Here is a 17983-nt window from a genome sequence, read left to right as displayed (position 1 = left end):
TTTTTTTTTATATTTTCAAGTTTATATATAATTTTTAAATTTTTATTGTTTAAGACAAGTTTAATTTAGTAAAAAAATGACCTATGTAATAAGAGAAATTGACAATAGATGGCGTTACTCTGTGACAAGTGCTGTAAGGTTAAAATCGATTGTAAATAATAATAATTGTCAGTTCACATTTTACATTTTAAGTTTATGTAGATTATCACCTTATACACCACCATATTACAATGATGTCAATCATATACAAAGTGGTCAAAAACTATGTGCATTTCCGTTGCCAAGGAGGTTTTGGGCTTATATACTAAGCAACTTTTACTATGGGACCAACCCCGAAATCGCGAAATTTTTTTCTGAGTGTTTCATACAATTTAGCTGGTCCATTTTCAATGGGAGGGTAAAAAGTTGCTCAGTATGATCCAAAAACCTCCCTGGCAACGGGAATGCACATACTATTTTTTGGCTACCTTGTATAAGACATTAATAGTAACAGTATTCAATATCGACATTAAAGTAACTAGTTAAGGTATTCAATATCGACACGCACAAAGTGGCAAAAATTTGTTCGAATCAAAAATCGTACCTAGTGCGTAATCGTTATTATAATAATATGAACAAGGCTCGGAACCGGTTTTCACTTCACACAAAAAATAGATTAGATTAGATTAGATTTATTTATTTCTTAAAGAAAAAGACACAGTATTTTACACAAAAGGATAAAACAAAGGCTTTCACTAAAAGATCGTCAACTTAACATTAAAACAAAAAAAAAAAAAAAAATATATATAAAATTAATAAATAAAGAAATGTCACCACAAAAAGAAAATGTCAATGTATACATAGCTAGGGACAACCTAGGTATTGTCGAAAATGTCAAAAAGAACAAAAAAACAAACATATTTACAAAAACACTAAGTTATAAATAACTTTATCTGTAAAATAATTTAAATGGAAAATATAATGAAAAATATATTATATGTCAACGATCTTAATTGCTAAAAATATTAATACAATGTCAATTCATATTAAATTAAATTAAATGTCACAGTTTTAAAATAGGTTCATAAATAAATCTAAAAGAAATACATAATAAATTATTTTTCGCTATATTCTTTAACGGAATATAGCGACATTTCTATTAAAAGTTCTTTCAGTTCGTGTGCAAACTTGTCATTCGAGGTTTCATTTCTGAGGCTGGCGGGTAGTCGCTCATATAAGGATGGGCCGATCACTCGCGGAGACTTATCTAACAATGCGAGCCGCCGCCGCACTGGTAGCAATCTCCCCGTCTGGCGGGTTATTCTGCCGGGCATATTTGCACGTTTAAACGAGTGAATATTTAGACGCGTGAACATAATTACCTCATATATGTATAGCGAGTAATGCGTCATTAGGTGGTACTTTTTGAACAACTCGCGACATGAGTACCTCGGATTCACACCTGCCAAGATACGTACGGCTCTTTTTTGTAGTTTAAATACTCTGTCTGAGTTTGTCGAGTTTCCATACAGAACTATACCGTACGACATGATTGAGTAAAAATATGCATAATAAATCTGAAGTAATGCATCACTAGAAACAATTGGTTTCAGTTTGCGCAGTGCAAATAAAGCACTGCACAGTCTTTCACACAACTGGTCTATGTGTGCTTTCCAGTTTAGTTTGGCGTCCATTATGAATCCGAGGAATCTAGTTGAGTCGCAGCGTGGCATCGGACTCTGCATTTGTGGGATATTTGTGATATTTCCGGTTGAAAACAGCATCACGTTGGATTTCGTAACATTGAGGATGAGACCGTTTGACGAGAACCACTCATGTAGTTGGCTGCATATCAGTGACAGTTTTTGTTCAAGCAGTGGGTATGTGGGCGCATTTACTATCACAGTGGTGTCATCGGCAAACAGCACCATTGTACCATCAGCAACGGAAGCAGAAAGATCATTGATGAACGTCAAAAACAAGGTGTTCCCGAGTGACGAACCTTGAGGTATTCCTAGTTCTAGTTTACCTGCCATTGATTTAAGGTTTTTACCCACAATTTTGACCTCAACTGTCTGTTTTCTGCTATCTAAGAAAGATGTGAATAGCCTATGAACATTATTTTTTATTCCGTAGTGCTTTAACTTCTCTAGCAATAAGTCATGACTAATCACATCAAACGCTTTAGATAGGTCACAGAATACCCCTGCCACCTTGTCCTTTATGTCTAATGCTGTTGTTATGCAATCATGTATTTTTAATGCAGCTGTTGTAGTAGACCTATTTTTCCTATATGCATATTGTTTGTCTGTCAGTAAGTCATTTGTCTCCAGATGGTTCATTAAACATTTTGATAATATTGATTCAATTAGTTTTGAAATATTAGGTACAATAGTTATTGGTCTATAATTATCCACAGAACTTTTTTCGCCCTTTCCCTTATAAACTGGACATACTCGGGTGCTTTTCAGTACATCAGGGTACACACCGCAAGAGAACATAGTGTTTATTAATTTTAATAGTATCCCCGCAATAATCGGCCATATGCACTCGAGTAGGTTCAGAGATATGTCATATACATCTAGGGTGGTCCGAGCTCTCAACATAGACCTCAGGGTTTGAGTTAAGTCTGTGAGTGTAATAGTAGGGAGGACAAAATTAGGTATATCTGCATTTTCGAGGTAATTTCGCAGGTACTGTACAGAGTCCGATTTTCTTATATTGTTAATTTTGTATTTTGAAGCTATTGTAAGAAAGTGTTGGTTCAAGTGTTCTGGTACATTGCAAGGCGGTACAGTGTGTCCACTTTCATCTTTAAGTAAGATGGTAGTCCCCGAAGGTTTTGTGGACGTTTCGACGTTTACTACGCGCCACATTTCCTTCGGCGGATTCTTACTATTGACTATTCGGTTTGCATAGTATTCTCGCCGAGCACTAAGAGTTTCAGCTTTGATGCGATCTGCTTGGTTATTGATGCATTCAGAGATATTCGTTAGTTCCGGATATTGACGTTTTATTTCTGTCAGATCATTATAGTTTAGCATAAGTTTCGAAAGGGAATCTGTAAGCCATGGCACTTGTTTATGTTTTTTTATCAATACTTTTTTTATCGGAAAATGAATGTCAATATAATATCGTAATACATTAAATAATTTACTAAATTTTTCGTTAATAGAGATCATGTCATCAAATACAAAATTCCAATTATAATTTTCAATGTCAACATAAAATGTAATAAACGATTGATCAATAAACAGTCTTTTTTCGATAAAATTATTTGGTCTGGTTTTTTGTCTAGTTTCCGTAGCGGGCAAGTTAAACACTTGTGCATTATGGTCACTAATGGGCGTATCAAGTGGCGTAGCCAGAATGTCCCCGCAGTCGCGCGGCACTAGTCCGCAGTCAATGCTACTGGCACTGTGCGCGGACACACGGGTTGGAAACTCAACACAATTTCTACACATATAGCTTTGTAGGATCTCGTCTACCCGCCGCCTCATTACGTTATCAGACATAAAATCGACGTTATGGTCGCCGACCAGAATGAACCTTTTATTCTCTATAGTAAGTCTGTCTAATAATAGTTCCAAGTTATTTAAATATAAGTCAAAATCACCGTTTCCGGTCCGATATAAAACAATAACAATTAATCTTAGTTGACAAATTTCTATGGCAGTAAATTCAAAATGAAATTCGACAGCAAGGTTTTGCAGGTCATTACGTTGACGATAACTAATATCATCACGTGTGTACAGCGCCACGCCGCCGTGCTCGATGTTCGAGCGACAGTAGCTCCCCGCCAGTTGATAGCTACCTAACCTCACTCTCTCGATTTCAAGTTTTTTGCACCAAGTTTCACTGCAGGCCAATACATCAGGGTTTTCTTGGTGCATGAATACCGGTATTATTACGCTCTTTATGGTTATTTGGTTTATTATTTCATTTTTAATGCGACAATTTAATAATATGAAGTTGTTACCTATATACATGATTCAATCCTACGTAAACAGCATAACATTATTAAAAATATTGGTCAATGTCGGGGTTTCAAAAAAACCGGTTCCGACCCTTAATATTATTATTGCCCAAAAATTAAATTAATGTAGGTTTTTTTAAGATTACGTCAAATACTAGTAATGCAGAGTGCCCCATAAATGGTACGTCACAGTGACACTGGAGGTCGGTGATGTTTGAAAGTCTATATTTTTTCACCTATCTCCGAAATCACTTTGACGTGCTTGGAGCACAAAGAAAAACTTAGAGCGGCCGGCCATCGCGAAATTATTGGTGTTCCTTGTTGACGCTAGCTTCTTGCCTACCCAATAAATTAGATTTCTACAAATTAAGGTACCTATTCAATAAATAGCTGTTTTTTATTTAGTACGGAACTCTAAAAAGCTTAGGCGCGTGACTGCCCGGCGCAGTTTTCACCGTATTTTTTATTATAACTATTTTTTATTGCTACCGGTCGGTAGTCGCACACGTCATGATTACCACAGATCGATCCGCTGTCAGTCATACTTACAATAAAACATACTAGGCAATTAATTAAAACGTTTTCTTGTACAACATAAATTCCACTATTTATTCATCATAAAATAGTGGAAATAACAAGGTTAAAATTTAATTGCGATCGACTAAAGATATTTAAAATATTTGTTATACCAAGGACCATCACGCTACGCGTGCTACATAAATTCGGCAGTCATTTGTTGTTACTAATTACGGCTGCTACATATAGGCAGCAGGGGCTCAGGGCCGGGCACGCCGGTTCAGAGGTTATCATAAATATTATCGCGCCGATCAATCAGGATGTGAGTTCATTCATCTTTGTAATTATTTTTATTACAATTTAGATCGTTTGCTTGCGAGTATTCTTTGTTCATTCTCTTAATTATAGGTGCTTCATCGCGCCCACCAATATCCGCCTTAAACGTACTTTGGAAGTTAAATGGTGCTAATCAAGGTCCGGTTTAATTGGAATATTTGATAAACAGTCGAGTACGATTGCATCGTGTCGCAAAGTGACCACTACTTGAACTTAATGTTACTTATAATTTGGCAAGACAAGAGTCACTTTGTCAGTGAAGCATATGAAAATCATACTGATATGATATACGATCAACCCAAAAAGAATGTGTAGTAGCCGAAGGTGCAGCTCATAAAATACGGCGTTGCGTGAACACAAGATTTCCTTTGGTAGGATTAGCCCTTAGCACGTAAGGATGCATTTTTGGTGTAAATTTGAAATCGGGGTTGCTCAATTGTATATCGCTTAAGCTATTAGGCCAAGTTTGGTAACGTTGTCATAAACTTTTATATTCCTCATCTTCACGCAAAATGCCTGAACCAATTTAGTTTGGACCAATAAATTCGGTATAGAGATAGTTTGCGTTCCGGTGACAACATGGGATGGTTTTTATTTATCCCAAAAATCATCCCGTAAGGGTGTAAAAAGGGAGATGGAAATTTGTACGGGAATCAATAACCGCTGAACCGATTTAGATAAAATCTACGTCAACATTTTTAATTTAGTCGAAAATGACACCGAATTAATAATTAAGTATTTTCTCGGTTCTATATAATGTATATATATATATATATTACATACATTTACGCTTTTATTTAGATTTATTTATTACACAACATACGATTGCATTACAGATTACATTCATGTCAATTTATACGAATCTATATTGTGATCGTCAAAAATAAATTCTAATAATGACATATATGATTATGTACACTATAACTTTACACAATTATTATTTTTTCAATTGTAAGTACTTCTTCTTCTTCCCAGACCTTATCCCATTTACTTGGGGTCGGCCCTCCCTGTCCTCTTCTTCCATTCTGCACGGTTTAGTGCCAGGTGTGCGTCAATGAATCCCTTGCTCTCTCAGGCTTTTCTCCTCTCTCCTCAGGATTATGTACACTATAAGTTTACACAATTATTATTTTTTCAATTGTAAGTACTTCTTCTTCTTCCCAGACCTTATCCCATTTACTTGGGGTCGGCCCTCCCTGTCCTCTTCTTCCATTCTGCACGGTTTAGTGCCAGGTGTGCGTCAATGAATCCCTTGCTCTCTCAGGCTTTTCTCCTCTCTCCTCAGGATTATGTACACTATAAGTTTACACAATTATTATTTTTTCAATGGTAAGTACTTCGAAATTTAAAATTAGGAAACTAGAGGTCTATAACGAAATCAATGTGTAACTATTAGCGAAGTTGCTCATATGTTTATTTTAAGACTGTTTCTTAATAAAAAAAAAGCTTTAAAGTTTGACAGCTCAAAATAATAAGGCGCAAAATAAACAAAATACTACACTTGTACTTATTTTCAGAATTAATTTTTTAAACACTACCTTAAATGAAAGATTGGTCAAAATATTTACGGAAATTTGTATTCAACTAAAATTATATCATGTCATATGTGATTCACTAATGTGATGCTGAAAATCAAGAATATCGTATTTTTCTGTGTTTTCGTGTGTGTTACCGGGGTTTTCTATTATTTTTTCTAGAGTTGGGGCTACATATTTAGAGTATGCCCTGAGTTTCGTCCATCGTAGGTTTTTAAATTATAAATTTGCCGTGGAAAGTAGGTATATTTAACGGCATTTCCCGAAAATAGGCATTTAGATGGTCAAAATGAGTTTCTTTCCGTTCCTCGGCAAAAATACTTCTGAACCATTTTCCTATTAAGCTTTATTTTATTGGATAAAGGTATTTGACCACAATCTCACAATGGTAAGTGGCGATGCGGTCTAGAATGGAGCATGCTTACCTAAGAGATGTCTATTCACTCTCAATTGGAAAAGATCCAAGTTATAGCGGGCTGAGGATTTTAAATCTATAGATTTAAAAGAAGTGAGTTCCATAATGCTATAAACATAAACACGGTTGGTGACGTAATATTTAACCATCGCCCAGTGACAGTGACCATGCAAACATAATAATGAATGGATTATCATGGTTCTTGTAGATTCGTAAGCTTCGACATCGATACGCACTTTCGATTAGTTCAATATTTGCTGTTCAATTAGGGAGCTGGTGTGCTAAAGGAAATATCATCGAGGTTGAGTGACAAATAAAAATTCATCTACTTAAATATTACAAATAAAACAAGTTTTGGTATGATAAGTACAGCGAGCTGCAAAATTGCACGGCCACCTTATGAATGAATTCATTCATTAACGTGTCCATGCCATTTTGCACCTGGGTGTACATTACATAATATGAGAAATTATGGGGCCCTAGCGCGTGGCACCTCTATAAGCAACAAAGCGCCTTAGAGGCTTCGGGTGACCAGAAGGGCTTGCCTGTATTTCGCCCAGCGGATAAGCATTGCTATCCAGAGGGGCAATGCAGTCAGCCTTCTGGGCACGCTACCAATCGTTGTAGAATATATGAGAAACGAAATGAAAGGACTGAGCTCACTAAGCAAAATTAGAAAGAGCACCTAACGAATAAATATTATATTTTTATATAAGTGCCTTCTCAATCATAGTGTTACATAAATATCTAGTACCTACGTCTTAATCATTTTTTTTTTAATTTCTCATGCTCTGAAAGTGGGTCGTGGTTGTATAAAGTGTGTAGAAAACTGATACGTTTCTGCTCTAGAGCATTTTAATTTCCAAGTACGGTTTTTTTTATTTTTTTTACGATACGCAATCAAAATTTAAGGGGCCTATTTTAAACAAGTTATAGTAAAGTAATACCTCTGTATATATGTATTTTGTACAGTGCTATTGTAAATAAAATATAATATTATTAAAATTAGATTTTAAATGTATTGGTTGTACCATTTCCATTCTGATGTTTAACCCCCCATTCCATACATAAAATACGTTTACCTAAAATGTTAATTGAAAGTACCCTAAAAAATACTATAAAAGTTTGTACTTAGTCATATTTTTTAAAAACACATGTATTTTACTTTCCTTGTATTCGAAATGAAAAATAAGAGTACTCAGGTAAAGGCATCATCTTTCATCCCTTGGTCAACAATTTACTATAAGCATAATATATCAGAACCTATACACCTATAGGTACTGTGGAGATTGGAAACCTTCACAGTCTCGTGGTATATGGTAATTCAGAACCATCGCCCTGCTGAAGGAATAAAGATCAACAACAACAACAACGGCAAGCAACAACGATAGACGATATTTCTGTTATTAGTTTGAAGAAAAAATAGAATTAAATATTATCAGAAATGTACCTCGAGCGTTTACATTCCCCACCTCAGATAGTCCGTAAGTCCGTATCTGTTGACATGGCGGAGGATGCTACAGTTAGCGTAAAGTTTCCCGCAGTGTCGCGCGCGGAGGCTACACTCAGTCTAAGTGAACTTTGCATCGCGGTGGGGAGTGCCATTATAGACCTCATATTCATATTTTCATAGAGATTTGACATTGTCTCACTTTGTCATTGCAAATGCCATGCAGTGTTAGCTTGGTCCGACTTCCGACTACACCACTTTTCGGCCCTAAGGTAGAACAGTATCTCTTTCAACCCGGGTCTTAGAAAAACAAATACTTAAAATAAACACCAAGAAATAAAACAAGCTTACAAATATCTATATCAATTCCGAAGGTAAATAGTTAAACGCAGTGCTTTGTCTTCACCCGCATTAGCCAACTGGCATCCACTTTACCTAACAGAAGATCGTATGCCTATCTAATGACTTAATAGTATTCAAATTATGGGCCTTCGACAGCTAAACACGGTCGATGTATTGTAGTATTTGTAGGTAAATAGAAAATGCCAAAGCGGAGTGTAAAATTATTATAACCAATTTAAAAAAATTGGCAAGTGCTTATTCGTTTAACTCAGGCACCGAGGGTTCCGTGCAAACTTTGAATTATCTCATGCACCTATGAAAACGAAGGATTTTAAAACCAAAAGTATACAGTATAATTGTGTACACCGTAAGTAAGTTTGCGCGGCCTGTTGGTTTTTCAGGGATAATTCTCCGATTTCAAAAATAATGTGTTTTAAGCTTAGAATAAATATAAAAGTGGAAGTGGAGTGTTCTTACGGTAGATGTCGCTAGGGTCCCCAAGACCCATATGGTGCGAAAATTTGCTGCCTATGGATGAGGTCTTGGTGGCCCAGATGGCAGAGCGCTGGAGTATCGATCCAGAGGCCGTGAGTTCAAGTCTCACCCAAGGCAGTAATTTTTCCATTTATTCTAAGCTTAATAGCATAGTTTTCAGACGTTTCTGCTTGTTACACAGTCACATTGAGCGCCGGCATCATGGGCGGGACAACAATATACTTGAGCGCCGGCATCATGGGCGGGACAGCAATATACTTGAGCCAGCAATAACCCAGGACCTTCAGCTTCATAGAAAGGGTCACTACCGACTAGGCTAGTTAGACTAAGCTAAGTTGGTAGCGATTTTGATAGCCTAGACGGTGCAAGTGTTATTTAATAGTAGTTTACAGTACATATGGGGCTACTTTATAGCACTAGTGCGAGAAGTAGCATATTATGTTATTGTGTCGAACATTTAAAGGGCCATATGTACTGTAAAACGTTGTACGATACATGTGCGAATAGGTAATTCGCAACTCGTGTCGATTTAAAACACTCCCTTCGGTCGTGTTTTAATTTATCGCCACTCGTTTCGAATTTCCTATTTTTCGCACTTGTATCGTAATGTACTATTATGTGACTGCTACATAATGAAATTTCTTAAAAGGACCACACAAGTGCTTAATGCCTAATTATGTAGAGTTACATACACTTTTTTATCTACACACAAATTATAAACTTTCTACGATATATTCACTGACCCAAATTACAGCCAACATTGGGGCATCGTCGCTCTTTTGGCGGAACTCGCGGATATGTGGCAGCGTCGTGGCCGAAATATCTTTTTTGCTCATTTTAAACCAAACTTTTGCTATCGTTACTTTAAAACCAACAATACAAACTCATTTTATACTTAAAACTAATTAAAGGATAAACTGTACGTCAAATGGCGGTAAATGAAAAGAAATTTCACGCATGTCACGCATTCGTACCTAGTTTTTTTTAATTCAGAAACAAACCAGAGTCGGGGGCCTATGTCCGTATCGTTCGACAGAAATTAACATGCGAGATTTGTTAAAATTATATGCAATTTACATTTTATGTCGAACGAAAATGCATCTCGAATGATATTAGAATGAAGGTCGAATCGAATTGCTTTTTTTTCAGAGATGTTCCAAATTTGAATGTCATCATCAAATCGAATTTGATGTAGTAATGAAGCAATTACAACATTTTCACAGATAAGAAATTTGTTGTGACAAAACAGTTTATCTTAATCTTGGCCATTATTTACTAGATATGTGTGTAGCAGTGGCGGATCGTTCAAAGAACTCGATTCCCACCGGCTTATCTAATTTCAGCCCGTTGAGTACTTTCACGATCGGTTCATGGAGAAAAGGAAAGCAAAATTAGTTCCGGGTTCCCTATGAATATTTGTGACGCGCCGCCACTGGTGTGTAGATAAACGTCATAAGCTCATACAAGTTTGTCTAGCTAGAGGAGGCCGATAGCAATAACAACTACTTATAGTTAGGGAGGCGAGGTAGCTAAATGGCGTAATTCAACGGCGCCGTCGAGACCTATCAAAATCGAAAGATAAAATAATTTCGAAAAGAAAAGCTCGTATGATAAAAATCATTTTAGCGGTGGGTTTGGCGTGTAAGGTTTTTCAAAAATGTTAAAAAAAACAGTTACTTGGGCATTCTCGAGCGCGTCAGATATTCATACTACGTATGCCCCAAGTGCCTCTGATAACAACGGTATACTAATCTGCCGGTTTTCGTGGTGGGGATAGGAATATAAAGTAGTCAAAAATGCAAAAAAAAAAAATTTACTCGAGCGCGTCAGATTTTCGGAGGGGTGTTAAGTAGGCCCCAAGGAAGCTCCCTTTAAAAAAACTGACGATTTCGGCGTGACGATAAGTTACGATGAATTTTTGAAAATGCAAAAAAAAAAGTTTTTTTGAAATACTCGAGCGCGTCAGATTTTCATAGGGGAGGTTTATCTCGGTATCCTGAAAGCATATTTTCTTAATCTGACAAAAATGTTGGTGGGTTCTCTTAATCTGACCGAAAAAGGTTTTTTGGTTTCTTTTTTTTTCCTTTAAAAAAATTTGAGATATAATAAAAGTCACATAATTTAATCATCGTTATTTCATATAAATTTTTATTAACACCCTCAGTTTTCGAGATATACTCAAAAAGCGGCCAAGTGCGAGTCGGACTCGCGCATGAAGGGTTCCGTACCATTTATGACGTATTAAAAAAAAATCTACTTACTAGATCTCGTTCAACATTTTATACCACTTTGGACACACATTTTACCACTTTGGAAGTGTCTCTCGCGCAAACTATTCAGTTTAGAAAAAAATGATATTAGAAACCTAAATATTATTTTTGAAGACCTATCCCTAGATACCCCACACGTATGGGTCTGATGAAAAAAAAATTTTTTTTATAATTTTATGACGTATTAAAAAAAAACTACTAGATCTCGTTCAAACCAATTTTCGGTGGAAGTTTGCATGGCAATGTATATCATATATTTTTTTTAGATTTTTCATTCTGTTATTTTAGAAGTTACGGGGGGGGGGGGGCACACATTTTTACACTTTGGAAGTGTCTCTCGCGCAAACTATTCAGTTTAGAAAAAAATGATATTAAAAACTTCAATATCATTTTTAAAGACCTATCCATAGATACCCCACACGTATGGGTTTGATGAAAAAAGTTTTTTTTTAGTTTCAGTTCTAAGTATGGGGAACCCCCAAAATTTATTGTTTTTTTTTTCTATTTTTGTATAAACATCTTAATGCGGTTCATAGAATACATCTACTTACCAAGTTTGAACAGTATAGCTCTTATAGTTTCGGAAAAAAGTGGCTGTGACATAATTGGACAGACAGACGGACATGACGAATCTATAAGGGTTCCGTTTTTTGCCATTTGGCTACGGAACCCTAAAAACCGGGAGTTTGAGTTTTTATGATGCTTCAAGTCAAAAAGTTTTAACTTTGGACAAAAATGTAAAGAGACCTTTTTTGTGTAAAATAAAATTACCTTTTATGTTTATTTAAACTTTTTTTTTGTAAAATGTATCGTTCGCGACTTATATGCCGCAACGCGTTATTCGGAAGACGAAATGGCTCCTCCACACTTCCGGTCATGCGGAAACCGGCAGATTTTGTATTTTTAGTAAGTTTTAGATTATATTCTTCAAAATAAAAAATAAAAAAATCGCGCTCGAGAATGCCGGATTAACGTTTTTTTTTTACAAGTTCGCGACCCTATAACTCGGCGGCGTCAAGGACTTATCGTCAGATTAGTTAAATTTAGTCTTAAAACACTAAAATCAACCCCCAATATCTTAATCTGACGCGCTCGAGTATTTCAGACTATCGTTTTTTTTTTACTAATCTGATCGTCTATCCTAGGCGCGCGTCACTACATATAGAGCTAAATACTTTACAAGGTTGTTCTATTAGGTCTAAGGTATCTCTCATATCTTAAACTGCCACGCTCGAGTATTACCGAAAATTCCCCTATTCGCCTCCCTAACTATTATAATTTTTACACGACCACGAAGAGTACACTAGGTAACAAATTTACCTTAAGTCACATTAAGCCGGTTCACTTCACGGTACCTACAACCAGAACGCCTAAATGCCTAGCTTAGGTTGTGCCGAATCCCGTTGTTGATTCGTTGCGAAATTGCGACCGCACGGAGACCTCCGGCCGGCCATCAAACCAACAACGCATTTGTTAGAACATACTTAACATTCCATTACTCCTTAGTAAGTATACACACTAAGATTCCAAATTTATTTTTCACTAACACAGGCTCTCTTAATATTTCAAAAACGATGAGAAAGTTGCACCACAAGTTTATCCACATGAGTGACAAAGTAGGTAATAAGATGCAAATTTTGAGCTGTTTCCTAATTTTTGCTGGTGGAATTGACTTAATTAAAACAAAAAAATATTACTTTGTTTATCCGTGAAAAGATAACGTGCTAGTCAATCAGTGCTAACCCGTTATACTTACGTGCGTATTTGCATTAATTAATTACATGTAAAAATACATTAATTGCATGTAAAAGTACATTAATTGCATGTAAAAATACATTAATTGCATGTAAAAATACATTAATTGCATGTAAAAATACGCACGTAAGTATAACGCGTTAGCACTGATGGACTAGCACGTTATCTTTTCGCGGATAAACAAAGTAATAGGTATTTTTTGTTTTAATTAATATGGATTTCCGCAAAGTAACGCCTGATTCTATGAACTATTTGGAATTTACTTATATATATATATATATATATTTAATAGCGTTAATTGGGATTTGACTTGTTCAACAGTTTAAGTTAAGTTTAACAGTTAGTACCTATTTTCCTCGTCTTGGTGTGTGACGTATTAAAAAAAAAAACTTGCTAGATCTCGTTCAAACCAATTTTCGGTGGAAGTTTGCATGGTAATGTATATCATATATTTTTTTTAGATTTTTCATTCTGTTATTTTAGAAGTTACAGGGGGGGGTGGAGGGACACACATTTTTTCACTTTGGAAGTGTCTCTCGCGCAAACTATTCAGTTTAGAAAAAAATGATATTACAAACATCAATATCATTTTTAACGACCTATCCATAGATACCCCACACGTAAGGGTTTGATGAAAAAAGATTTTTTGAGTTTCAGTTCTAAGTATGGGGAACCCCCAAAATTTATTGTTTTTTTTTCTATTTTTGTGTAAAAATCTTAATGCGGTTCATGGAATACATCTACTTACCAAGTTTGAACAGTATTGCTCTTATAGTTTTGGAAAAAAGTGGCTGTAACATAATCGGACAGACAGACGGACATGACGAATCTATAAGGGTTCCGTTTTTTGCCATTTGGCTACGGAACCCTAAAAATGTATCGTCATTGTTGGGTAAGAAAACATTAGATGTCCCGTTTTTCTTATTTGAGTCTCTAAAATTAGCTTTAGGTTCCCTTAGCCTACAGGAAAGATGCGAACGCGTTAGCTATAATATATGTATGACCCTAATGGATATTACATCAATTAGGTACTTATATGGTCCCATAGATAGGTACTAAATGATATAAACCAACTGACTTGTACTGGGTGCCTAAAAATACGTTGGGAAGATTTTATAGGAATATTTCATTTACTTACTCGTTTTTACAAAATTAAAAGTATAATAATTTAACGAATGACAAACTATGCTCCTTTTTTAGGTTTGATACAAATAGTATAATCTGAAACCCAACAATGAATATGTGTTAAAGAATATGTGTCGTTGTTGACTCGCCGACAAAACAATTGAGATCTATATGGGTGCCAAGTTCTGTGCTGTGTAGAAAATCCTGAAATTATAAAGGATTTGATTTGGCTAGTCTTACATGACATCTAATTCAGTATAGAATCAATTCGCTAAAAATACACGCACAACCCGCTCCCTGCCGGTCTCAGCTCAGTGCACATGACATGATACAGGATGTCATGCTTGCGATTTGCGGCATCTCGTTATCAATTTATTGAAACTTTTACAAGTAATCTTTTACTTATTTACTTAGAGCTCAGTGAGGGTGTGAAGTGTTAGGGTCGGCAACGCGCATGTAACACATCTGGAGTTGTAGGCGTCCATAGGCTACGGAGGCTGCTTACCATCAGGCGGACCCTATGCTTATTTGCCACCATGTCTTGTACTTATGTTGGTTGGTAAAGTAAGTGGTTACTACAAACCACTGTAAAATATGCTTATTTACACCAAAAATTTTAAATTTATAATAATTTTTAAAATCGTATGTTGTATTTTTAAAATATGTTGATAATATATGCCAGTTTAAAGTAGACCATCACTACTATCATGTTATAATACTTAAATGAGGTCTGGAACTTGATATAGCTTTCATATAGAAAAATCATTTTACAGTAACTTACTATTTTCGAAACACTTCCACACTTGACCTATCTGTCAAGACGAGTCGCAGGACGACGGTTATTGTACTTATTTTACAAAGTTACTAGACATTAATTTTATCAGACACATAATATATAACTATATTATGCCAACTATATTATTACAACAACATAATATATAACTATATTATGTGTCTGGTATATAGTTCGTCTCGTCCACCATGACACGCAGATTTGTCAAGGCACGCGTCGTCGTGAATGACACGATCTATAATATAATAATTATGTTCACTCACCATTGTTTCGGGATTTCAGGTAGGTATTTCACTTGTGAAATGTTATGACAAACAATCAATGCAAGCAACTATTGTTAGTTCACTGTGTGCACTTTGATTAATAAAAAAAGACAAATAAATATTTAAATGTCTAACGTCCGTTAGTTTCCCGCGAAAACGCAGCGGTGTCGAAACTGGCGCATGCGCGACGAAGCCGCGCGAACCGTCTTCTGGCTGCGATCGAGATTCGCGCTACCGACACCGACACCGGCCCGCTTCAACCGCTCACCAACCATTCTTTCTCTCGAGAGAATAAACGCACGTGATGTGCCTTATGAAAGCACCGGCCCGCGGCCGTGGTACAGTAGGACATGCCCTTTACTTTTGTAGCGTTGAAATTTGCTCGACTCCGCTGTAATCAGGCTGTAATACCAAGCTAGCGCCCTGCTTGATTGTCAAAAGTTGACGTTTGACAATTCAGTGACTGCAAAACATATATTACAGTACATATGGGGCTACTTTATAGCACTAGTGCGAGAAGTAGCATATTATGTTACTGTGTCGAACATTTAAAGGGCCATATGTACTGTAAAACGTTGTACGATACATGTGCGAATAGGTAATTCGCAACTCGTGTCGATTTAAAACACTCCCTTCGGTCGTGTTTTAATTTATCGCCACTCGTTTCGAATTTCCTATTTTTCGCACTTGTATCGTAATGTACTATTATGGCGCAGTACATCGCCTGCATCTGTTTTGGATATCAAACTAACGTGCACGTTTTTCTCTTAGACTTTACCTTTCTAAATTCCAATCAATTCTCTTTTTCCTCCGGAAGGAAGGAAACATTTTGTTATCAATTCGGATAGATAACATCTTAATGTCTCTTAAGACTAGTTAAATTCGACCCTCTAAAGAATCCCGACGCTTTGGCACGAGGAATTTCGTACATTGACCCGCCCGCCTGATCCTATCCGTATATTCCCGTATCGCACGGGCATAATATTAATTATCCGTATTGCGATCCCGCCCGCACTGTGGCATTGACCTGCATCATGGCCGCGACAGCATTATAATTAGGTACGCGCGTGCGATAGAGATAGGAACAGGTGGGTCAATGTACGAAATTCCTCATGCAAAGTGTCCTTTCTTTAGACAGAATTGAAATGGACAGGTATTCATTTAAAGTGGAACATGTAAAGGGGAGGCAGTGCCCCATAAGTCTCTAAATAGTCATATTTACATTAGAATTGATTATTAGTAGATTGTTAACCGAGGGATGAAAGGCACCCATTTCTGTCGAGGTGGTTTGGCGTAGTAAGAGCGCCAATAGTCCGAGACTCCGAGACTGATGTGGCGCCTATCACCCGAGTTAAACACTCTACTTTTCATTTCGAATACGAGGAAAGTAAATAGGTAGTTAATAAAATACGTCTAAGTATAAACTTCAGTAGGTAGCATTTCTTGAGGGTATTTTCAATTTAGGTAAAGTAAAAATATCGTTATTTATGGAATGGGTAGTTAATTATCAGAATGGAAATTTAAACCGAAAGTTAAACCAACATTTTTTAATAAAAAAATTAGAAAAAACGTATTTACAGTGCTCTAGAGCAGACGCGTAATTTTTTTCTGCACACTTTTTAGAGCAACAACGACCCACTTTCAGAGCGTGAAAAATGAAAAATGTATTATTACATAGACTAATACTTTAGTAGGTAAGTAGGTATTAGTCGTACCCACTAGGTTACGAAAGTGATGAAGGGCTTGGTGCGGACATCCCGCTCGTCCAATACTCGCAGGTAAAAGTACCTGTTTCCGCGTTTGTTGTCTTGACCTAAGATGTGCTTTCACTCGCTTAGGATTTAGTCGACTTTCATTAATGCGACTGATCACGACATTGCACATTCTGCAATAAATTAAATATTATTATATATGTGTTTAAAGATGCAAATAGTGAACGAACTTGGAGGAAATATTGTCATCAAGGATTTTTCTAGAAATATTTGTCCACGTTGTAGACTCTACAAGATAAAATTACTTACCTACTTGTTTTGATTTTTATAGTGAGTACCTATCTAACTTATCTAAGTAGTTTCTTATGCGTAAGTAATATTTATTTGGATTTTTAATCAAACTTAGAGAATCAATAAGATTGTATATGTACTAACTAACGAGGTCTCTATTGTTTCCCATAAAGTTTTAAGTCATAATGTATTGTTTGTCCGCATTTTCGTTAGCCATAAATTGTTTTTTCTCAGAAACGCGGAATTTTTCAGGATTGCCATAAAACAAACCTAACCTATCTATAGGATAACCTAAGGAAATTCCTGAATAGTTAAGTTTCAGAGTTATGACTAATGATAATATGACTATCATTACATTATGACTTTCAATAATTATACCGAACAACAGGAAACGTAACTAACGTTTGTGTATCGTTGCTGAGTACCTAATACATGATATTGTAAACGTGGTCTACAAATATAATACCTACAAAATAGAGTACCGGCGCATGGATTCTTACTAGCTTCTGCTCGCGACTTTGTTTGCGTAAATTTATATTTCCATGAATGTACGAGTATCTCTTCCATAGGCATACGTCGTAAGGGATGATTTCCAGGATAAATTGTATGTAGACCGCGAGCCAAACGCAAATTTCGTCAGACATCGCCTCCCGGTTGATACTTTGTCACGTGATAATTTTGATGCTATCATAAATTAAAAAAATAGTCAGCCGGTTGTATCGCGGTGGAA

At 36.2% G+C, this 17983-nt stretch overlaps 1 protein-coding gene across 1 annotated transcript in view; it reads right to left on the bottom strand.

Annotated features, from left to right (window-relative positions):
• Positions 1-17746, bottom strand: part of LOC133517420 (uncharacterized) — a 55920-nt gene extending 38174 nt beyond the window's left edge. Inside the window, exon 1 of the mRNA XM_061850736.1 lies at positions 15251-17746. Within this exon, the coding sequence (XP_061706720.1) occupies positions 15251-15253 (3 nt within the window). The 5' untranslated portion in view covers positions 15254-17746. The remainder of the gene's footprint in view (positions 1-15250) is intronic.
• Between the last annotated feature and the right edge of the window lie 237 nt (positions 17747-17983).

This window comes from Cydia pomonella, chromosome 4, assembly GCF_033807575.1.
Source record: "Cydia pomonella isolate Wapato2018A chromosome 4, ilCydPomo1, whole genome shotgun sequence".
Classification (NCBI taxonomy): Eukaryota; Metazoa; Arthropoda; class Insecta; order Lepidoptera; family Tortricidae; genus Cydia; species Cydia pomonella.
The sequence above is the reverse complement of the archived record's forward strand: the minus strand, read 5'-3'. Positions and strand labels throughout refer to the sequence as shown.